Genomic DNA, 25,849 nt, shown 5'->3' on the forward strand with positions numbered 1-25,849 from the left:
ATCTTGTGTCAAGGTTTAGAATGAAGAAGAGGAAGAAAACTCATCCTTCGCACTGATATCATTGTAAGAATACGATGTAATAATACTAAAAGTTTGATTGCACAATGGAAAATCCAGGATGGAATGTAACAATATTATAAAAAGGAAAGTTGCCACTCACCATATAGCGGAGATGCCGAGTTGCGAATAGGCACAATGAAAAGACTGTCACAAATAAAGCTTTTGGCCTTAACTTTCCTTTTCATAAGGAAAGTTGATGAAATATGTTAACAGTTAATAAAGAAAATTACTCTTATCTCCCCCCCCCCCCCCAAAAGAGCCAAGGATGTTTATGTTCAGGGCAATGGAGCCATTGACCCAAAAAATTTTAGAACCACTGCTACAAAGCATAATTTTGACTTACAACACCAAGAAACATGGTGGCAATAATGTAGTGTAAAATTGTGACAGACACAAATTATTAAAAATAATGAACACTTCAGGAAGGTCAGTGGAATCTCAGATAGTGTGTCTGGCACAGTCTGACATTGATGGGATAAAGTGTATTATGGTGAGCAAGCAGTAAATTAATAATATACTTCAAAAACTTATTTGCATCTCTGAAAGTGATGTTTAGCTTACATCTCTCAACTGTTGTTCTATTGTTTAAAGTTGTACTATCATATTTCATACACTTTTAACATCACGACTGTCCTCTGTTGTGCAAGGGTTATTCCTATATGCACAAATTGTTTACTTGTTTCATTCTCCGCCACACATTAATATGCAATTGCAGAAATGGTTTTGCAGAAGGCTAGAAGAGGCTGCTCAACAAATGCTTCTACCAGTGCTCTTAAACAAATACAACTGTTAAATGAGTAACTTCTCAATTGTGTAGCTCTTCCATACCTCACTTCCATTCAAAGTATCTCCTTAGCTGAGGTCACAAACACATGACTGTGAATTTGGACTCTGTTTGAAGTAGCCACTTTGAATTTTGCTACTGAAAAAAAGTCCATTTTCACTATTTTTGCAATAAGAGATGGATATGTGGCAGCATAAAATTTCTGGTTGTCAGACTTTAAAGAGAGAGTAATTTAACCCGGTGTATTGGCACAGTGTTCCACAGAGTGAGGAAATCTGATCTGTTGATAATGATACATCCCATGGTTAGACACATTTAAGTCAGTGGCTCACTTTGAGCTACTTAAGGAATAGGCTGTGTCTGCACTAGGTTTCACCTTGCCACCAGCACTACCACCACCACTTAACACAAAATCAAAATACCACTTGAATGGATTCAAATACAAGATATCAAATACATCAATGGGGAACAGATTCAACTAAGAAATCTGAGACACGATCTATCCAAGGAGCATCAGCTAGAAAGGCTTTTGCCAGGCCACTAGTTACACGAGTTGATAAAAATTTATCTCCAAAACCTCCTTTACAGTACAGATACTAGCAACAACAAACAAATTAAAATTTAGCTTAGCTAATTAACTGCTCTTTTCTTATATGCTCTAACATTAAGTCTAGTGCCAAGATTCAGAACAACTTCAGGCTTCCTTTCTTCCCCTCTGCACTTTTCCTACACTCTTCGTTTACTTGTCAATGAAAGAGAATTTCACTTCATCAGTCACTGCATATTTACTAGTCAAGAATAGAGTCTTCCCCACTGCCTTCACCATTTATTATGAACTCAATGGCTCGCTATATTCACAATGCCGAAGCAACTACCATCACAAACCCTATAAGCACCAAGAATTTCTACTGAATAACAAATGAGAGAACTAATGACTTCAACAAAGTTGGGTACTGACTCTGATGTGAAGTATAAATCAACATGTTACACATAAAGTGGCTCTTGAGTATTTTCCTTCATTTCTGAGGACATTATGCTTAAACATTGGAAAGTCCAGTATGGAATAACAACAGTTTTATGGAAAGGATAGACTGCTACTCACACTATCATGATGTGTCACAGACAGACACTATGAGAAAGACTGCTAAAATATTTACTTGTAAGTTTTCAAAGTCTTTCTTCAGAATTTGTCCAAAAGCTTTGGAGTTAATAGTATTGAAATTGTGCCTCTCTGCAATTCAGTGACTCCTCTATGTGGTGAGTAGCTATCTAACCTTTCCACAGCATTATGTTTTTGCGATATTCTTCTACATATTAGAAAGCACGGTAGGAAGGAATGAAGATTAAGGATTAATACCACATCATCAAGTGTGAGGTCTCTAAAAAGCGAGCACAAGCTTGATTTGGGGAAGTATAGTGAAGGAAATTGGATGTGACCTCTTAAAGGGAATATCCCAGCTTTCACATTAAAGAAATTTATGGAAAACCCAAACCTGGATGGCTGGTTGGAGATTAAACCTGGATGGCTGGTTGGAGATTTAAAGCATTCTCTTATTAAAAATGGTTGTTTACACTGAGCTACATTGCAAACATACACTGTATACAATTAAATATAATTAGTTTTAGCAAATCAGCTGACTCCAGAGTATGACAACTACATTGGAAAGTGAAAGTAGCACTTTAACAGATATATGATGTTTTGTAAACATTCACATTTGCAGTCTATAAATCTTGTTTTAGTCAGTGCTGCTTATCAAACTGCTTTACTTTCACTAAGAAGGTACTGTGACAATGGTTTTGTCAATACAGAAACCTAGATATAGAAAATAAGACAGTGCCAGTGACAAATTAATATTCACTTGGATATAAAAAGTTCAGAATTAGCTTACTTCTTAAGACTGGGGTTTCTACCGATATATATCTGCTTGACAACAAGAAATTATTCATTCATACTAACCTTTCTATATCGTAAGAAATCAAGTGCGATCTGAACATTTTGCAGCATATGGAAACGCATGCGGCCACGTTCTCTTGGCTGTGAAAATATAAAAGCACAAAAAAATATTCAGTTAGTACTGCGTTAAAAAATATGACAGACCCATACACACAAACTGCATGAATGACAAACAAGGTACATTTGTTAAACAAGTGTTGACAATTGTTTTGTAATGTCATTTACTAGATCAACCCAAAACAAAAATACACATGTTTAGTTATATTGCTGAAATAAAAATGGTAGAACTTATTACATACAATATTGAAGATGATGACAATGATGTTTCTGTCAACTTTGGAAAATGTGAAATGGTGGACAGATGAACTATGAAAGAAATAAACATGGAAACATGAATGGTTTACAGATTTAGAAAGAGACCCAAAAGGAAATTCATAGTGTGACTGGAATGTGTGGGGGTAATCACCAGTACATCTTGGTGAAGTAAGGAACTAGTAATTAATGCAAACCCAGAGGGAACATTCCACGTGGGAAAAATATAAATAAAAAACAAAGATGCTGTGACTTACGAAATGAGAAAGCGCTGGTAGACAGAGACAATAAAAACACACAAACACTCACACAAATTTCAAGCTTTCGCAACCCAAGATTGCTTCATCAGGAAAGAGGGAAGGAGAGGGAAAGACAAAAGGATGTGGGTTTTAAGGGAAAGGATAAGGAGTCATTCCAATCCCAGGAGCGGTATATATATATATATATATATATATATATATATATATTTTGTGTGTATGTTTGTGTGTCTATCGACCTGCCAGCGCTTTTGTTTGGTAAGTCTCATCACTTTCTTTCTTTTTAGATATATTTTTTCCACGTGGAATGTTTCCCTCTGTTATATATATATATATATATATATATATATATATATATATATATATATATATATATATATAAAAAGATGATGTGACTTACCAAACGAAAGCGCTGGCACATCGATAGACACACAAACGAACACAAACATACACATAAAATTCAAGCTTTCGCAACAAACTGTTACCTCATCAGGAATGAGGGAAGGAGAGGGAAAGACGAAAGGATGTGGGTTTTAAGGGAGAGGGTAAGGAGTCATTCCAATCCCGGGAGCGGAAAGACTTACCTTAGGGGGAAAAAAGGACGGGTACACACACACACACACACACACACACACACACACACACAAGCAGACATCTCACAAGCAGATATATTTAAAGTCTTTAAATATGCCTGCTTGTGAGATGTCTGCTTGTGTGTGTATATGTGTGGATGGATATGTGTGTGTGCGCGAGCGAGTGTATACCCGTCCTTTTGTCCCCCTAACGTAAGTCTTTCCGCTCCCGGGATTGGAATGACTCCTTACCCTCTCCCTTAAAACCCACATCCTTTCGTCTTTCCCTCTCCTTCCCTCATTCCTGATGAGGCAACAGTTTGTTGCGAAAGCTTGAATTTTGTGTGTATGTTTGTGTGTATGTTTGTATGTCTATCGACGTGCCAGCGCTTTCGTTTGGTAAGTCACATCATCTTTGTTTTTAGATATTTTTTTCCCACGTGGAATATCTCTCTCTCTCTCTCTCTCTCTCTCTCTCTATATATATATATATATATATATATATATATATATATATATATATATATATATATATATATATATGGGGGGAGACTGTAATTACATTTAAATACAAGAACAGGTTTTTACTCAACAACAAACGGAAAAATTATGATGATAACAATGGTCATGTGAATAATGGATTTAAACAGAAAGATCCACACAATCTCCCACTGAAGCTGAACTGATATTACGTTAACTATCAAATAAAAAATATTACCCCCATAGAAGGAAGATACTGAAATGTACAATTTTATGAGAATACTAGGTTTATGTAATGGTAAAAACATAATTAAATCACACTAATGGAAATTTGTGGATGGAGCAATACATAAAACAAGGGAAAGGTAACCACTCACCTACAGTGGATCGATGTGCGTGGAGCACAGAAACACACAACAGAAAAGTGTTCACACTAGCTTTCCACACACAGCACAAAACGGCATTTAAGTAGCAAAGCTAGTGTGAATGCTGTTTTCTGTTGTGTGTTTCTGTGCTCCACGCATCGAACTGCTAAAAAGATAATTACCTTAAAATAATTGCAAGTTTAGTTTCAGTTTGAACGATGTATACAATTTTTTGCTGTGTGTGCTCTTCTTTACACAAGCTTTGCTTCATTTACTTGTTGTTTTTTTCCCTATGATCCTTTTCTTTGCAGTAAACAGAAGCTGTGAATGTAAGAAGAACCATATTTACTCACCAAATGCTCCCCAGAAAGGACTTCCAGCAGGGAGATAAGATTGTGGCCATCACGGAGATCTTCGAATAGGTCACCAACATGACGACTCGCCTGAAAAAGCAAAAAAATATTCAGTATATGCGTCATAGATGCAATATCTAATTGAATAACTACAATCGCATGCTAATGCAAGTGAGTATAAACAAACTTCTCATGTGCTAGTCTGCATCTAATGGTCACACAACCCAAATGTTTTCTGTAAGTATGTGAGCAAAATTACTTGCAAGTTACAAGGAAAAAAAAATAACTACACAACAGTGCACACTAAACAACATGCTCTAAATGAACAATAAACACACATGATCAGAAACTAAATGCATACATGATGACAAAAGTGAAATACACAGAAACTGACCTCTTATGGTATATGAATAGACCATAAAGGTAATGCATACTGTTTGAAGAGTAGGAACTGTAAGAAGTTGCAGGATCACAGGTTTTGATATAAACTTTTGTAGTAAATGAGGAAGCAGATTGCAATGACTCGAAGACAATCTTGGAGTAGACACGTTTCTTTATGACACATGAAGAAAGGGGGAAGCAATTATATCTACACCTACATCTTTACCTAACAATCCACCCTACAGGATGTGATGAAGGATAATTATAATACCCCCCCCCCCTCCTTTATCCTGTTCCATTCACTAGTGGCACAAGGGCAGAATGATAAAAGAAAAAACGAGAAAGCAATTAACTCTAGACGTATATCTTTACCCCAAAAGCCACCCCACATGGTGTGATGAGGGATAATTATAATATCCCCCCCCTCTTTTATCTTGTTCCATTCACTAATGGCACAAGGACAGAATGATTGTCAGTAAGGTCCATGTGACATTAATTTCTCCAACTTTCTTGTTGTGATCATCTTGCGAGACATACTTGTATGTGGGAGGAAGTTATATAACGCCTGACTCTTCTTGGAACATCCTCTCTCGAAATTTAAACAGTAATACTATCCATAATGTATGCCTGTCTTGTACAGTCTTCTACTGGAAGTCTGTCAAACGTCACCGTAACACTTCTGCACTGAATAAACAATCCTATGACAAACCAGTCACTCTTCGTCGTATTTTCTCTTTCTCTTATTAATTCTGCTTGGTAAGGTTCCCACAGTGATGAACAATACTTAAGAATTGGCTAAACGAGTGTGTTGTAAGCCACTTTTTTCATGGATGAATTACATTTTTTGCTTTTCCTACAGTTTTTCTTATGTGGGCATTACACTATAGGCCACTCCCAGTGGTTATTCCTAGGTATTTTATGGTGTTTACTATTTCCAGTAATCTGTCACTAATGGTGTCAACTAACAGCAGTGGACCTCTGAAGTCCAATACATTACACTGGTTTCCATTCACAATCTTCTGCCGGTCTTCATTCAATAAGTGACGTAAAATCAAAGAGAGACTAAGTAAGGAAAAGTAGCTGGACATAAATACACAGTGTTACAAGATTTCTTGTCGATGAATTCCAGATGACACTAGTTTTGGTGTCATTTCTAAGGACATGCAGGAACAAGGAAAGTCCGGTAGTTGGACCTAAATACGCAGTATTAAGAGATTCCTTATCGATGAATTCCAGATGGCATTACTTTTGGTGTCATTTCTAAGAACGAGTAGGAACAAGGAAAGTCTGAGGAAAAAAAGGCTATATTTTGATATATTTTTGTGTGTGAACTATGGATTTTCCTCAGGAGTGTCTCTCTCTTCAAGAAACTTAACAATGACCCAATGAATTAATTTTTTCACAGTAATTTTAGAGTTTTGTTATGATGTTATCAGTCCACTGGCTGAAGCTGAGCATATTTTATGAGCTGTCTCTTACTGTAACGAGTGCCTAAGGGTGTTATTTTTTCAGTAACAAACGTTGGCAAATAAATCACTAAGCAACCAGAAATAAGTCATAGACTAAAATGCAGTACTGTGTCAAAATTAAGAAAGGTGTGGTATGTAATGTAGTATCTCAATCAATTGAAAATATTTAAGATGGGGGAAGAGAAGAAACCAAACCGTCGTTTGTCTCAAGTGCCACATTTAACAACTGTCTTCATATTTACACTATATGTAACCGTTTGTCGATAGTTTAGCGATACAATTTTACCACTAGAGTTTAACTTTTAGTTATTACTGTCGCGACACAGCCGGCCGGTGTGGCCGAGCGGTTCTAGGCGCTTCAGTCTGGAACCGCGCAACCGCTACGGTCGCAGGTTCGAATCCTGCCTCGGGCATGGATGTGTGTGATATCCTTAGGTTAGTTAGGTTTAAGTAGTTCTGTCTAGAGGACTGATGACCTCAGATGTTAAGTCCCATAGTGCTCAGAGCCATTTGAACCCCCCCCCCTTTTTTTTTGTCGTGACACACACAGTCGAGTTACGTGATAATGACAATTATTTAGATATGTGATACATCGGTAGTCTGCAATGTAACTCCCCGTTGCTCTGCACTAGCTAGCGTCCAAGAAGGTGAAAAGCACTAGTGTTCCAATGAAATAAAATAATTTTATGGGTACAGGCCATCTGTCATCAACTATATTAACACTGTTAAGGATAGCTATTACGAACTTTTACATAGCATTATTTCCGTATTAGTCCTTTTGTGTTCAAGAAATGCTTAAATATACTTAAGCATTCAATATCTTGCGATAATGTCGGTATCGATATTTTTTATCAGACATTGTCGAGGTATCAAGGGAATTTCAGGCATACCAATATCAGTATGGTATTTGAACAGCCCTGACTTTTGGGAGGGAACGTGGGCGGCGTCGTACGAACGCCCAGGCCAGAAGGGGGCCTGGGACAGGGAGCTCGAGGCAACTGGGACAGTGGCGCCCGCGACGAGCTGTCACCTCGCCTCAGAGACCGCGCTGCCGTTGCGCAACCCGGCGCTCAGACAGCACCGTCACCGGCCGCAATTACTACACCTGTCAGTCTGCTGCGCCGCGCCGCGCCGGAAATTGCGCCCAGGAGGGCGACTCTCCTGCCGGCGGTCCCATTAGCGATAATACAGTACCGGGAAACGTTCCACTAGCAGACACCTTCACTTGCAGCCCAACCCGCCTCCACGGCACAGCTTCTGGTTACAGGGCAGGCGATCTCCCTTCCCGCAACGCATCCTAACCGGGTTTCTTCTCTACTTTCTTATTCCCCCGTCTGATATTAACTGGTCTCGTTTTCTACGTTAATTCGGATGTTCGGATCGCCGAATTTCAGCTGACGTAGCTCGCATGACATTGAAAAGACGCCAAGAGCAAAATTTAGAAGCCTTCCAAAGAGCGTGCTTCGAGGTAAACACCTTGTGTGGACTGGAAAGATACAATAAAATACAAAGAGCTGTTAAAAAGTTAGAAAGAAGAAAGGCTGTAACTAATGATCGTCAATAGTAAATGCACTAATGGTGTACTCCAGCGTGTTTCCCGAGTTGTTTCCATTGCATAAAATGAAAGATCGGTTCCGGTAACACCGCGAAGTACTCCACCAATCAACCGCGACGATAAAACCCCATAGATCACAAAGAGTACACGCATTCGATAACGAAGATAGCACGAAGCATTAAGGTGCTGCGCATGGGCCAACATGAAGAGACAGAAAAGATATCAACTGGCAGCTGCAATAATGATAAATTCGTCATGCTACACGACTAAAAGGATGTCAGATTTAAGGAAACAATGGCGAATGCTGAACCTGAAGTGAAGAACCGAATCCTACGATACAAACCGTGTTATCTCACACACATCTGACAAGAAAGGAAGTTGGGTGTAGGGCACATATTTATTTGAGATCTACATAAAGCAGTGGAGCTGAAACCTGAAATGGAACCCATATTGATCAAGTGGTAGATGTGATATAGGTTGATTTTCCTTTTTACTGTTCAAGTTGTCTTTGTTATTATTGAAGCTATGTTAATTATAACCAGGAATAAACATTTATTTCTTTTCGACAGATAGCACTTGAACGAAGGAAACTGTAATGAAAATACAGTTTATATGATAATTAAACAGAACCGTAGCTCCAAATGTTTATTTTATTCTCTACCAGAGACTAAATATCGAGCGTGACGGAACGGGAACGAAATAAGCATGCCTAGATTAAAAATATGCAAAACAAGCATATGTTTATATGTGTTTTCAGCGAATGGTGGTTACTTAATACTGTTGTTAGGAATGCAACCTGGCGGGTTACTTTTGCACCCATTAAAACGATAATTACTACTGAAATTCTTTACATTGAAATTGCGGGTCTTAATCTGTAATTGGAGTCTCACTATTTGCTCCGAAACTTTCTTCTAAAGGTAAAGTGCAAGGTTTGTTCTTATGTTAGCTCCTTCCACAATCAATTCTTGGAACAATATCCTAGGTTATGGCTAAGCCATTTCTCCGGTATAGCCTTTCTTCTAGGAGTAAAATGTATGTGAAGTTTGGAAAGTGACAGAAGTGAGGCTGTGCAGGCTGGTCGTGAGTCGGTGCCCGGACAGCTCAGTCTGTAAGAGTATTGCCCGCAAAGGAGGAAGGGTCCGGGTTCTAGCCCCAGCCTAGTCCGCAGTTTTCATCTGCCAAAATCTTTCATTACATTGGCACCTTTATTTACTAGGCCAGGGGATGGAAGTCACGATTTATTGGAGCTGCTTTCTTTACCACTGGTGGGATAACTACGCCCCATATCGCCGGCCATTGCTGAGTTAATTAAGCCACATAACGCCCGGATCCGGATCACGTGGACCACAGTAACTATCGGCCTTATTCCCATCGCTAATGACCGCGCTGTCGACTGGACATTAAACTTTAATACATAAAATGTATTCGCAGTTGCGAAATGGACAACCACCAGCTGTCGAATGGAATGACGAAAATTAAAATTTGTGCCGGACCGGGACTCGAACCCAGATTTCCCGCTTTTCGCGAGCGGTCGCCTCTCAGCATTACGCATCCGAACACAACGCACGGCCAGACCTAAACTTCCATACGTCGTCATCCATGTGTCTACAACCTGCAACTCTTACATCCATTATGTATATTCTCGCACAGGCGAGACATTTTACTTTAAAGTCGCTTAACCGGTACTTCATTGTAGTGCCTGTGTTGTTCAGAAATACGATGCAAGTTCCTTCGGACATGCGTTCCATTATGCATCTGCTGGTTATCCATATTCTCAACTGCGAATACATTTCATGTATTTCTAACGGCTGTAGTCTCCGCAGTGCCTGTTCCTTCGGATACACATGCTTGTTCGAAGAAACATTCGATGGTATTTCTGAACAAACCAGGCACTGCAATGCCATATTACACTCTAATCTTCCTTCATTTGGTCTTGATCCACGTACAGGAATTATACCCGGTGATCAAAAAGTCAGTATAAATTTGAAAACTGAATAAATCACGGAATAATGTAGATAGAGAGGTATAAATTGACACACATGCTTGGAATAACATGGGGTTTTATTAGAACCAAAAAAAAGACAAAAGTTCAAAAAAGTTCGACAGATGGCGCTTCATCTGATCAGAATAGCAACAATTAGCATAACAATGTAAGACAAAGCAAAGACGATGTTCTTTACAGGAAATGCTCAATATGTCCACCATCATTCCTCAACAATAGCTGTAGTCGAGGAATAATGTTGTGAACAGCACTGTAAAGCATGTCCGGAGTTATGGTGAGGCATTGGCGTCGGATGTTGCCTTTCAGCATCCCTAGAGATGTCGGTAGATCACGATACACTTGCGACTTCAGGTAACCCCAAAGCCAATAATCGCACGGGTTGAGGTCTGAAGACCTGGGAGGCCAAGCATGACGAAAGTGGCGGCTGAGCACACGATCATCACCAAAACGACGCGCGCAAAAGATCTTTCACGTGTCTAGCAATATGGTTTTTTTTTTTTTCTAGTAAACCCCATGCCATTCCAAGCATATGTGTCAATTTTTACCTCTCTATCTACATTATTCCGTGATTTATTAAGTTTTCAAATTTATACTGACTTTTTGATTACCCGGTACATCTCACTACATCAATTACACGTACCCCAAAGGAATAATGCAAACGTATCTGCGAATTGTCACAATCATGGAGAGTGTGATGCAAGGAGTAAATGGCAACCAGCCCCTTTCTGTGCGGTGCGTAAGCTAGGAACTAGAAGGGTTTCCAAACGCTAGAGAGATGACGCGGCCGGCATATTACGACAGAGATGTCCGTCCGCCGCTTTCCCCCGTGTGTGAGGACGTCGCTACCCGTGCGGCGAAACTCCAGCAGGGCGAGCGATTTATGTCCTGCGGCGGCCGCTTTACGCTGAACCCGTTCTGCTGTCCGTGTCGCAACGGCCAGCCTACCTGCTGCTTGTCATTGGCCGCGTCGCCTGATAAACAACCAGCACGTGGCCTGGCCAGACCGCACTCCCCCACCGTCTATCCGCCTCACAAACACTAACTAGTAGTACTCTTTTACAGTGTGGCCGACTGAAACTGCCACTCCCAAAGCAGCGAGCAAAACTCTCGTGAAAATCGCAAAATCCAAGTTTTGCTGAAGTAACGAGGGTGTGGTTGCCGCTCACAGCTCTGTCGTCGACGAATATACCCCCGTTACTGATCACTGTGGTGCGAACCTTGGACAGTTAGGAAGGAAACACAAAGTCATAGCCAAGCAACAGAAATGAGAGAATTAACACAGAAAAACAAGACTAAGAACGACAGGATTCGAAACACAACCACTTCAAAAAATTTTGATGTAAATCCTCTGGAGAAGATTTTCCGAGAGCACAGCTTTAGCGCTTTGAATAAAAGAAAGTCGGACAATTATCTGCGACAGTCAGTTTTCACTACAACCGACATATTCGTCTGGAGAGATTCAGGAACTATATTAGTACTTTAGATAATTCTCATTTATTATTCTCCTTCAGTTGTACATTTTAAATTAGAGAACATGTTTCGATCACTATGGATCATCTTCAGATCTAACTAGTTGCGTCAGCAACCTGTCTTGTCCACTCAGAACCACACATCAGAGTACTGTACTCTGGTATGTGCATCTGAGACGGAACAATAAATGAAGATTATCTTGAACAGTCAATTTTCTACCACGACTTGTTTCGAGGGGTTATGGCCTGATCCTCATGTGGTTGTGTGTATTTCCTCTCCTGGATTTAGCCAATCGTCTGCCTCGAGTCTCATTTGGAAGAAGCTTATTGCAGGCCGTTGTACATCGAAAATAAGGACATTGTTTTGGTTTTGCGTTTATGTTCGCTATATAATGGGCTGCATTGTGAAGCTTGCTCGAATATCTTCGAAGTCAAATGTAACACGGACGACGGGTTACATCCAGGAGAAACACTCATGTCAGTTACTGTATCGACCTGAGGAGCCATCTAAAGGCGACGTGCAACAAATTAAAAGTGAATGTGACGTACCATAATTCTTTCAATTTGCATTTAGCTGCAGTTTCCTAATAACAGTCTACCACGGAAGCAATGAGGTGAAGTGGTTTGAATGTGTCCAGCGAATGCCGAAAGTGCGCTTGCCGTGATTTATAGAGTGGAGGACGTTCCCCTAGAGCGCTTCGGGTCTTATCCATCAAATAACATTTCTTCCCGCTGCATTGCGCACTACTACTCGGCATTAACTGAGACGCTTTGCTAAGGAAATATTGAGACTAATGTCACCTTTCATGTGCCAGAAGACTGTTCCTACAAACTTACGACATACGGTCGCATTTTGCTATCCTGGATCTCTGCCGACCTAGTGGCACTACATCTTACTGAATAACTTTACCAATCCACCATCTAAGAAGCCTAGTGATCTTACCACTGCACAGCGCAACAGCAAGGAAATTTTAAGTTTCCACGTTATCAAATGAGCAAAGCGTAAGGAGAGATAAATTAAAGCTTCTGAAGTAATGGGACGTGTCCTATTGTGAACGTTTAATGGCGTATAAGTGAACCAGTCAGAGCATTATGGCTGTCCATGATGGGTTTTGCAGCCTTTGATATCAAAATCACATGAACACGTTAATGGATTTTCAACAAATTGTATGGTCGTAGGCACGTATCTTAACCTTGCACAACGTTAATATTTCTCCAAATATTTTCTGTAAACTCACTTTTAGTGAGAAGGAAAAATTAAATAAATTTTCATTTCTGTCGCGCACAAGCCAAGGTATCAACATACACTAATCTCTGAAAGGTATGTTGTTAATCGATGACACGTTGAGGGTGCTGTGGCTATTTGGTAAGCTAAGTTGTGAAATCGCTACCACTTCATGTTTGACAGCTGTTTCGCGGTTAATCTTATAATCTTCTAGAGCGGAATTACACAAAGCTTTACAGCAGAAGCATATGATCAAGCTGGCTCTTTCGTCCAGTGTAGTCATTTTAAACATGGCTAATAACATTATATGCCGTGACGCATTCGGTGTCTCTTATCACAAACAACGTTTAAATACATTGCCGATATGAAACTTCATGGCAAATCAAAACTGTGTCCGGACCTTTGACTTTCTACGCACACTCCATTTGAAAGTGGAAATGCATTCTGGATACTGCGGACAGTTAGAATTGTTTTTTTCAATCATTTGAATCCATAACCAGTTTCCGTCTATGTTACCAGCTACATAAGCTACACTCTTTTACTGACTAGATGATATGATAACGATAACAATGCACTATTATTCCACACTAAAGACGAGTAAAATTTAAAATTTAAACTAGTTGCCGATAAAAGACAAAATGCTTATGCAAGCAGGTGCAAATACAGCAATCAGCAACACAGCAATCAAGAATAAACTAGATGAGATTAAGCAAGCGCTGCAGCAGACCATGCATCAGGCGAAAACCTAGGAATACAAACAACAGGCGAACACGGGCGGTCGTCGGGACTTACAGATGGCGAGCAGCACTGGCCTGTCCCAGTCGGGTTGGAGCACACGTGAAGACACGTGTACGTCTGCAAGAGAACAGCCCGCACACGTGTAGCACCACAAGACAGCCAGGCAAAACAAACAAACACCAGCTCTACACACACACACACACACACACACACACACACACACACACACACACACACACGTGTCCACAACATTTGGGTACTCAGGGAATCGACTTTTTGCTTCGACTACGAGATTTTAAATCCCACAGAAACTTTTCCGCGAGCTACCAACGTCAAATCTTTAGTAAAACTGATGAAAAGTCCAACAGTGGTGTTACTACTTCGACTCCGAAGACTAGTTCCCGTTTAGAATTTAAACCTTACTCGACTGTTACACTTGTAGTGGTACGTATCTGATAGCTTTCATATTTTTAAAGTCTCCCAGTTTTGTGAACAATGATGCAAGCGTACGCGTTCTGAAAGTTAAATCTCTTCCTTTTTGTGCCTATAAAATATACCTACTGACAAATATCACACACTTCAGTTTCCCCATCTGCAACATCACTTCGTTGCCCATTTCCGCAAGGGAGCTTTGATATTAGCTTACATTGTTCTGTAGTAAATAAGCTAACGGGCAGCTGCATATTTATTTTCAGATTATTTTAGGAGACTCGCGTCTTCATTTTCAGTGATGATCACATGTGATGTAACACCTCTGCTCCGATAGAAGTATCAAAGCATTTGAAACCTTCTAGATTAAGAAGTTCGTGTGCACAAATATAATGATACAACACTTGAGGTGAAGACATAAAAATCTCTGAAACGCTTTTATCTAACATGACTTGCAGCCTGCTCATTACGAAACACTACGCAATTTACACACCGAATTAATTTGATGTAACGTCCCCACCACAAGATTTAATGTCATACTTTAGTGCAGCTTAAAAACTGTCGCCGAGTATCGATTCCAATGCTGCTTCTCGCAGCCACTCATATTGCTTAGTTCATCTACCGGCAAGAACGTAGACAGTGTTCCATTACTGTAGAGATTTTCGTACATCCCATTACGCAAAACTGAACAATACGTATTCTTCCAAGCCACATTTCTGCTGATGCACAAATTTCATGACAAAATGTGACAGGACATCCTCCTGAAATTGTCATGTCCGGAGACCCTCATAAATCTCGTTGAATTCAGTGTAATTATTGTCTTTGAAAAATAAAAGTGTCATTTACGTTCGTCTCATTGCATATTTCTTTCAGTTACCTTCTAACACCATACTTTAGCAGCTCTTTCTATATATGGTCCGAAGTTTCATCGCGCTATGTTACTTGACAATGATACATCATGCACAAGTTACTTTCGTCCTTAGGTTTTGCACACCAGTGCACATCACCTGTAGTTATCAGCTATACATCAGATGGACATGAGTAAATAAAAAAAAATCAGCTTTACATAAAACATACTGAAGCAACCTGAAACTTCTTATGACGTTCAATATATGGATAGCGTGGTTTAATCGTGGTATGCCGAAGATAATAAAAAATTAGTAGGACTAGAAAAAAATTAATTTTTTCATGTCACCTAATAGCTAAACAACTATGTGACATATGAAAGCATATTGCTCCATTTGTACCTTTTTGATCTATTGCAGCGCACTCCCCAGTGCGATGGAGATGTAACACAATATTGAGAAGACTGATGACTGATGGGGATTGTACAAATTTATGGGTGCATCAAAAGGTAATGGAGCCATGCGCGGTACGGTCCGATAAAAGAACCGCTGCAGAGGGGTCTGGCTCGCGAGCACGGAACAGGAAGTGCGCAAGCGGCGGCTGCAAGCCTTATCGCGGACTCCGAACTCAACAAGCCGATAAACTCTTAGTGGACTCAAGCGCAACACCGTGTCTGGAGTTGTTAGCGTGCACTGCAGCACACTCCAGCCTTCTACACCCCTCTTACATCCCCTTTTTCACTTTAGCCATAGTGTTTCCCTTTTAATCACCGCAGGTAAAATTACCATACTTTTGTCAAAAACGTTGGTGCACAGATCTTAATGAAGGAATCAAGGACTTTTTCTTACACTTTCTTCTTTTTATTATTGATTATTATAGTATCAACGAAAAGGTATCTCTGTGTGGCTCCACGGTAACATGCCACAAAACGGGGTGGTGGGGTTCGAGACCCAGTCCATTCCTACGATTTTCATCTGTCACTTATCTCTTCTTTCACGTCGGACAACGTTTGTTAATGTGAAAAAACGCCCAACTGCGCTGTGGTTCGGAGTCCACACTAAAGGCTGGAACCCCTGTAAGTGGCTGGGCAAGTCAGTTCTAGGGTCCGAGGAAAGCAAGGGAAAGACAACCTCAGACAGGACGACAAGTAATGACACTGTGATACTGGAATCGCCCTACAGTTTGATGAGGGCATTACTTCACCTACAACCACGCCTGACAGTGTCATTTACGTTAACACCTACAAATATTGGTACATGACTGGCTTGGTATGTCTGGAATGTTCTACGTCTTAATAATGATTACCTAGACGTATTAGTAGATAGTTACTGTTATCCACCGCGTAAATTTAGATCCATTTCTGTTAGAGATTTCGTACAGTATCAGGTTTAACATTTTCATCTAGTAATACCTGAGTCATGGCTATGGTTGACTTTATGGTGCAATGCTTTACTTCTTGCTTCATAGATATTCCCAACAAATACTAATACTGATGCAATCACAGACTATATTTGTGTGTTAATAACTCTTTTCTTTATTAATCCTGTAACGTATAATCCGAGGAGTTTTGGTTACTTCCTTATTAAAATATAATTAATGGGATGTGTTTGGTAAATCTAGTGATGCAATAGGTTTATCACATCTCGATATCTATGTTTTCAATACAGACTGCTTTGGTATCCATATACCTGTATGGCGTTATTTGGCTTTTAAATCGACAGCAGGCAACCCGAAAACAACACTACTGAGTATAGAAGTGAAAGAAAATTGAGAATAAGAAAGTGTTTGTTCTCCTGCACGGGGTTATCAGCCGACGTCCTCACTATCTACCATCAATACGGAAGCTACAAGAGTCTTATCTCTAGTTACGTACGTCACCGCAACTCGAAAAGTGCAAAACGAGAAGCTCTTTACAAAATGTAACAGCAGAATAAAACAACGACGTACGCTTGCTGTGAATGCTTTCTCTCGGGTTGATGCCTCTTTACCTTTACCCACGTCCTGGAATGTGCCATTATGATAGGTAGAGAGATCAGCAAGTTATGGGTTCACACAAATTTGTAGACTGCACGCTCCGGGGAAATGCAGGATGGGAGAATCAGAGAGACAACCTGCTCACCTTACGATCAGTCTTGGACGTTTCACGCTGAGTTGCACAGTAAACAACACCGAGCCGGCCGGTGTGGCCGGGCGGTTCTAGGCGCTACAGGCTGGAACCGAGCGACCGCTACGTTCGCAGGTTCGAATCCTGCCTCGGGCATGGATGTGTGTGATGTCCTTAGGTTAGTTAGGTTTAATTAGTTCTAAGTCCTAGGCGACTGATGACCTCAGCAGTTAAGTCGCTTAGTGCTCAGAGCCAAACAACACCGAACCTTCTCGTACATTTACGTCTACATCTACACTCTGCAAACAACTGAAGTGCATGGCAGAAGGTATATCCCATTACACCAGTTGTTATGGCTTTTTCCCTTTCCATTCACGTGGAGTTCGGAAATATTGGTTATGGAAAGTTTCTAGGTAGGTTTTGAAGCGACTCTGCGACTACCTTCAAGCGCCTGGCATTTCAGTCCTTTTAGAAACTTCGTGACGCTCTCCCATGGATCACAGAAACCTGTGGCCATTCGTGGTGCCCTGCTATGTGTATGTTCAACATCCGCTGTCAATCCTATTTTGTACAGCTCTCACACACTTCAGCTTTATTCTAGATTGGGTCGCAGGAGTGTTTTGTAAGCAGTCTCCACTGTAGACTTACTGCACTTTCCTTAACAGCCGGCCGGTGTGGCCGTGCGGTTAAAGGCGCTTCAGTCTGGAACCGCGTGACCGCTCCGGTCGCAGGTTCTAATCCTGCCTCGGGCATGGATGTGTGTGATGTCCTTAGGTTAGTTAGGTTTAAGTAGTTCTAAGTTCTAGGGGACTGATGACCACAGATGTTAAGTCCCATAGTGCTCAGAGCCATTTGAACCATTTTTTTTCCCTTAACAGATGAATAAACCACAGTCTGCTAGCTGCTTTACCTATGACTGAATATAAGCGATGTTTCCATTTCATATCTCTACAAATTGTAGCATCTGGGTATTTTTATGACTTGACCGATTCAAACAGTGATTCACTGACATTGTGGCTATAAGACACAATGTTTTCTCCTTTCTTGACGTTTACAATTAAATTTCTGAACATTTGAAGAAGGTTGCCAATCTTTGCACCACTTTGAAATCTCAACCCGCCTCCGTGGACGAGGTGTGGTGCGGTGGCAGTCTACCCGGGGGTAAGCCGGTTCGAATTAGGGCTGTTGATAAAATATCAATTTATCGATATTTTCCCCTTACACGTCTCCGTCCACCGCAAAGACCAATCTAGTCATTCAGATTTTTATTCACCATTTTCATCAACTGTTTTTCAAGAATGCCGACGTGAAGAAACGCAATTGGTGTACTACTGCTTCATATCGGAAATCCTGTTGTTCCATTCACACCGCCACCCCCACCCCCAAGTACAATCTGAATACTACTTTTGTGCCACCTACAGTTCGAATCCAGTGTCCTGATTTAAATAACAAACCTGTCCGCAGGGTCTCCTGAAGTGAGGGTATGTGACACTGGTGATCTGTCTGTCGGACGGGGACCTTAAGCTTGACGGCCCCCTTGGTGCTATTCGCGAGAAGTAGGCTGTGACGGCACCAGGTTTCTGACTCTCCGTTCTCTTCTCGTAACGAGCATGATACAAGGCAAACATAAGACTGCACTAAACACAATGCATTCACGTAGTGTTACAAAAAAAGTTGTATCGGAGCATCTTTGAAATTAACTAACTAAACTAACTTTGAAATCTCGTCACGACCTTCTCACTTGATTTTATTGTACGGATTCTGTCGGAAATATTGAAAACAGGGATAACAGAGACTCGTATATATTTGCAGTAGTTTTACAGCTTGCAACAAATGATTTAGCATAAAACTGTAATGAACGCAAGTCATAGGAGCGATACTGTATATTTACACCGAGCGAACTTCCAACAGTTTGGCTGTTCATGTTCAGTTTACTGCCGTGCACGCTGTATTGTTAATAAGCGGCGCTGACCTACTTAAATGATGAGTAAGGGCTGTAAAAAAGGAAATTAAAAACCTTCTGGAGCTAAGTACCAGGCGACAGATTCCCGTGAAGGCTACAATGTTGGAGTTGGGATCGAGCCAACTGCCACACATTTTATGGGACTCCCGGATCGGGCACAATTTATGGACTCCAGCAGCTGGGGCGCCCAGTTTTGTAACGTTAGCTGGAGCGGCGGGCGCACCGCGCGATGTGACCGGCCGCTCGGCGCGGCGCACGGCACCCTACGTGCGCACGCGCCCAGCAGGGAACGGCATTCTGGGCAGCGGTTCAAGTCCCACGTCACACGGGAAAAAAGTGCCGGCGCCAACGTCTCATTGGCAGCCCCCCTCACGGAGCGACTATGTAAATGTCGGCAGGCCGCGCTGCTATGCATTACTTCTCCACTCGTCTTGCTCACTGGTCCACGTGGAAGAAGCTACGCTCCATACGGCTACTTACTCCTTCCTGCGCTACTCTAAAAATTAGAACTGAATTAAACTCCACCCGAATACGCCTCGGACGGCCCACCGGTACCGACGACCGCCGTGTCGTTCTCGGCCGACACGCGTCACTTGAATCGGATACGGAGTGGCATGTGGCCAGCACACTACTCTCTTGGCCGTTGTCAGTTTTCGTGACCGGAACCGCTACTTCTCAATCAAGTAGCTCCTCAATTCGTCTCACAAGGGCTGTGTGCGCCCCGTCCACTCGTCAAGTATCGCGAAAGGTACTATTGTAAACCTCGTCAAGGCGCGTGCACTTATTTGAAATAGATATACCGTTATTTCCAATAACAAGTTTGGAATAATCCGCTCAGTTGTTTTTATTTACGAAGTTCGTACATTACGCTATCGCTCTCGGAGTAGTGCAACTCCATTCTCAGACATCCAGATTATAATCAATCATGCAGAGCATCGAGCAACTCATAGTGCGCACAGACTATACAAACGGGTGATTCAATATGACACTAGCAACAGTTACACTGACGTGTCCAAAAACAAACAAAACTTAAGTGTCAAGAAGACTAATTGGAAGCATTAATACGAAAGCACTCTTAGCAGAATTACTATACCTTCGTTTGCTCTTTCGCATCTACTAAACCTGTTCTCGTTACGTATTAAATGCGCCACAAATCTCTGTAGTAAAATCCACTAAATGTGCATTTGTACTCTGAAATGGACGAAAATCTAGTAAATGACTAATGTTTGGAGTAACAAGCGGGGTGGTGAACCTACACCTAAACAGACCTAAGGTAAAATTCGTGAATATTAGATCCTACAATGTTTGACTGCAGTCGGCTACAAATCAGTCAGCCGCAACCGTCAAATATCGAGGGGGATATCTACGCTCTAAAGGCGAACACGTGCACCCAGAGGCAACCACGTTAATTGAACTGTGGCGATTTATTGGAAAGGACCTCAAAAACTGCCGAACAATACCATTAACGTTTGCGTATGACACTGTAATTATGACAGAGCCGGCAAAGGACTCTGATAATCCATTGAATGAAATAGGTAGTGTCTTGAAATGAGGTTAGAAGACAAATATCGACAGAAGTGTAAGACGAATATCAACAAAAGTAGGAGAAAGGAGGTAATGGTGTGCAGTCTAATTAGATCAGGCGATGCCGAGGAAATTAAGTTAGGTAATGAGATACTGTAAACACTAGAGAAGTTTGGTGTTTGGGGAGTAAATTTACTATCGCAAAAGAAGAGGGCATATAAAATGTAGACTGGTAACAGAAAGATAAAAGTTGCTGAAGAAGACAAATATTTTAACGTAGAACGTATAAATTTAGGTGTTAGGGAGACTTTCCTGAGAGTATTTGGAGTGCAGCATCGTACGGAAGGGAATGTGGACGATAAATAATAGAGATAAGAGGAGAGTAGAAGCTGCAGAGCAATATTGAATATTAGGTACTGTATTACGAGGGCGTGCTAAAAAGTAAAGCCTTCCAATTTTTTATGTGAAAATTCTTAAAGCATTTTAATAAAACAAATGTTACTAGCAATCTACATCTCTATTCTTTATGTCTACAAATTTGCAGTCCTCTGCCGCCAGACAGCTCCGAACTGTAGGGTGTAACATGGCGGTGTGTAACGTGACCGAGTTTCGAAACTGAAGAGTTCGTCCACATATGGAGCACCCTGTCCTTCTGCAGGACAATGTCAGACGACGCACGAGCATTGCGACATCTGCAACAATCTGACGTGTTGGTTTCACTGTCATCGATCATGCTGCATAAGTCCCGCCTCGGCACCATCCGATATTCGTCTGTTTCCAAACCTTAAATAACACCGTCGTGGACTTCATTTTGAAAGCGGTAAAGCGGTGCAAGCAGGGCGTGATGTGGCTCCGTGAATAAAGTCAAACATTCGACAGTGACGGCCGTGAATAAACTGGTCTCTCGTTGGGAAAATGTGTTCATCGCCAGGGTGATTACGTAAAGAAATAAATATGTATACATAAAGAATGAAGATGTAGAATGTTAGTAACGTTTGTTTTGTTTAAGAAGTTTCCCCGCGTATTCACATGAAAAATTCGGAGGAATTACTTGTCATCACACCCTCTTAGATAACTAATGGAGCGCCGAGTCTAATCGCGGAGAAAATAAATATTACATCTGCACTAAATGAAGGGATCTGTTGATAGTATACGTACTGACGCGGCAGCAGATAGTCAATTAGGTAATGGAAACGCGAAATGCTACTGAGGAAGTTTAGAGAATCAGCACTTGCGATAGAAGGAAGAATGGTTCTAACTCCTCCGACGTCCCTCTCACGCAAAGCCCGTATGGACAGATTAAGGGCGATTCTGGAACTTATAGAGGCGTACTGGCCATAATTCCTCAATTTTCATGTGTAACAGGGAGAGGAATCACTGGTAGTAGTACAAAGAACACTCTGCCATTCACTACAAAGTTGCTTCCGGAGTACATACGGTGATGCAGACGTCCGGAGGAAGCGTTATTCGTGCGAGAAAAAGATCCTTTTAGAATTATAGGCCGACTGACTATTCAATACTGTGAAGAAAGAGCACCTATCGAATGGTCACTGGTTTCTTCAGTTAGCTGCAATGAGCCGCACAAGTGCTCGGCCAACTCCAGTAAACGTCGCAACGATAATGCTTTGTCCATCACGGTTGTATTTCGCTACTGAAATTTTGACTGCGACCGGTCCAAAAGAAGCCACGAAGCTGAAGCGTAATGATTATCATACTAAGGTAGATATTCGATGGCCTACCGGCAGGAAGTCTTTTCGAGTGCCTTACGTGAATGGAATACGAATAGAAAATATACTGGTTATACTGTGTTCAAACGGTACAGAACGCTCGTAACAAATAAACAAGCCGGGAGGATCTGATTACAAGGTTAGTCGTAAAGACCTAGCACCTGTCACACGGTTTAAAGGATAAAAAAATAAATTAAAAATAGCTGTATCACATTCCGACCTTCTCACGGTCCAGGTAATAGTTCGGAATTCCAACTGTTAAATTATATAGTAAAATCTGCGTGGATCACACAAGTCGAAAGATAAGATGCCTAATCTGCTGAGTTCTGATAGCAGTTGACACCTCGAAGACGTGAAGACAGAGCATGTAGGTTTAAGCCGCTCGGTACGCTATACGGGGCACTAAAGATAAGCTTAATCTCTGCTAGGCTGCGAGGATAGGAAAAAATACCGTAACTGTAGCTGCACAGACGTTTTAGTAAGCTGAATAAGTGTGTGGTTTTGCTTTAAAACGCGGTCACCTGCACAGTACCATAGTGACAGTGCCACGGACTTGGGAGCCGTGGGTGTGCTGAAGCTAAAGGAGCCAGCGCGCGCGTACACACAGCTGGCGTTCTTTTTTTGGGCAGCCTCTCCCGGCGGCCGTTCACTGACCCTGAGGATTTCGCGGCCGCCAACCTTTGGCTGTCTGCCTATTTCCGGTCCCGGTCGCCGTTTGCGGTCACAATGATTTTGTTCGCACCACACTTCTCGGTGAACTGTCTATTAATAAATCTTGGCAGAGAAATGCTTCAGCTCTTGGCAGCACCTGTTGTATGTAGTCCCTGAACTTTCCTTTCCTTTCACGTTGCGAACTCGCACCTTCGCAATGACACGGCCAACTGTCTCGGTGCAATACAGACGCTTCAAGCCCTCAACGCGCGTAATTACACTGAAGTGACCAAAGTGAGGGGATACCTCCTAATATCTTGTCGGACCTCCTCCTGCCCGGCGGCTGGAGCTACTCGACGTTGCACGGGCTCAACAAATCGTTGGAATTCCCTGCAGAAATATTGAGCCATGCTGCCTCCACAGCCGTCCGTAACTGCGAAAGTGTTGCAGGTGCGAATTTTGTGCACCAACTGACCTCTAGATTATGTTCCATAAATGTTCGATGGGATTCATATCGGGCGGTCCAGGTGGTCAAAACATTCGCTCGGATTGTCCACACGTTCTTTTAACCAATCACGAACAATGGTGGCCAGGTGACACGGCGCATTGTCGTCCATAAAAATTCCATCGTTGTTTGGGAACATGAAGTCAATGAACGCCTGAAAATGACCCAGTCAATGGTCGGTTCATTTGCACCAGAGCATCCACTCCATTCTATGTGAACATAGCTCACACCTTTATGGAACCACCACCAGCTTGCACAGTAGCTTGTTGACAACTTGGATCCATGGCTTCGTGGGGTCTGTGCCACAAACTGACCTTACCCTCAGCTCTTACCAACTGAAATCGGGATTCATCTGACCAGGCCACGGTTTCCCAATCGTTTAAGGTCAAAGCGATGGGGTCACGAGCCAAGGACAGGTGCTCCAGGCGATGTCGTGCTCTTAGCAAAGGAGCTCGCGTCGTCGTCAGCTGCCATAGCCGATTAACGCCAAATTTCGCCCCACTGTCCTGACGGATACGTTCGTCGTACGTCCCACATTGATTTCTGCTGCCATTTCACGCAGTGTTGCTTGTCTGTTAGCACTGACAGCTACGAAATCGCCGCTGCTCTCAGTCGTTAACTGAAGGCCACCGCCCACTGCGTTCTCCGTGGTGAGAGGTAATGGCTGAAATTTTATATTCTCAGCACAGTCTTGACACTGTGGATCTAGGAATATTGAATTCCCTAACGATTTTCGAAGCGTAGTGTCCTTGCGTCTAGCTCCAACTGTCATTCCGCATTCATTGTCCTAATTCCCGTCGTGAGGCCATTATCACGTCGGAAGACTTTTGACATAGATCACCTGATCACAAATAACAGTTCCATCAATGGACTGCCGTTTTATACGTCATGTACGGAAATATGCGCCATATGTCATGCAGTACAGTAAGTAATTCTGTCAACTATGCGAACTCCCGTACGTATGGTGGACATCAAAAATATTTCATACATGGCGTTCAACGACATAACATGGTGCAAGATACTTTAAATTCTCAGAAAAATATATGTACAAGAAACCAGAGAGAAATGTAAGAATAGAAGAGCAACAGAGAAGTGTTTGGATTAAAAAGCGCGTAAGGAAGGGGTTGGGTTGTTTGGGGGAAGAGACCAAACAGCTAGATCATCGGTCTCATTGGATTAGGGAAGGAAGTCGGCCGTGCCCTTTCAAAGGAACCATCCCGGCATTTGCCTGCAGCGATTTAGGGAAATCACGGAAAACCTAAATCAGGATGGCCGGATGCGGGATTGAACCGTCGTCCTCCCGAATGCGAGTCCAATAAGGAAGGGAGAAGTGTCTCTCGTAACGTTCATCCTGCATATCAAAGAAGTAATGACCGCAAAAAAAGAAAGACTCAGGAGAGAGGTTGGAGGGTGAAAAGAAATCAATGGTAAGATTCGCTGACAATACTGGTGTCCTCAGTGGAACTCAGGAAGAACTACAGGAAACAGAATAAATCAAAGAAAGATGAAAGAAAGTAATAAAGAGGGAATTCCTCGATAAAAGAAGTCTCCTGGTATCAAAGAAAGCCCTTAATTTGAGGGAAAATCTTCTGAGAACGTATATCTCGAGCACAGCACTGTACGGAAGTGAATTATGACTGTAGAAAAAACGGGAAAGAAATGACACTCAGCGTTTCAGATGTGGTGTTACAGAACGATGCTGAAAATTTAGCCGATCGACCAGAAACGAGGATTCCTCTGCCGTATCGGCGAGGAAGAGAATATCAGAGAGGAACAGGATGATAGGACAAATGTTAAGATATCGGGAAGTAACTTCCATGGCGCTAGAGAGAGCCGTAAGGATTGCAGACAGGGGGAATATATAGATCAAATAATTCAGAATGTTAGGTGTAGCTGCCACCCTGAGATATTGGCATATGAGAGGAGGTCGAGCAGGCCTGCAGCAACCACTCAGATGACTTATGACAAAAATTATTCAAAACATGGCGAGTAATACTACACCAGAGATGCCAGTATTTTCGTCTACGATCAATACCCCTCTATCTGTTTTAATCCTCCGAGACATTGACACACATATGTCTTCTCAAAAATTGAACGCCAAGGCTTTAACAGTACTCGCCGATT

The 25,849-nt window shown here is 41.8% G+C and overlaps 1 protein-coding gene across 1 annotated transcript in view; it reads right to left on the reverse strand.

The window, feature by feature from the left end:
• Positions 1-25,849, reverse strand: part of LOC126195243 (microtubule-actin cross-linking factor 1) — a 503,782-nt gene that overhangs the window by 319,189 nt on the left and 158,744 nt on the right. Inside the window, exons 3-4 of the mRNA XM_049933770.1 lie at positions 5,138-5,227; positions 2,802-2,879 (exon numbers count right to left, since the gene is read on the reverse strand). Of these exons, the coding sequence (XP_049789727.1) occupies positions 2,802-2,879; positions 5,138-5,227 (168 nt within the window). The remainder of the gene's footprint in view (positions 1-2,801; positions 2,880-5,137; positions 5,228-25,849) is intronic.

This window comes from Schistocerca nitens, chromosome 7, assembly GCF_023898315.1.
Source record: "Schistocerca nitens isolate TAMUIC-IGC-003100 chromosome 7, iqSchNite1.1, whole genome shotgun sequence".
In the NCBI taxonomy this organism is placed as follows: Eukaryota; Metazoa; Arthropoda; class Insecta; order Orthoptera; family Acrididae; genus Schistocerca; species Schistocerca nitens.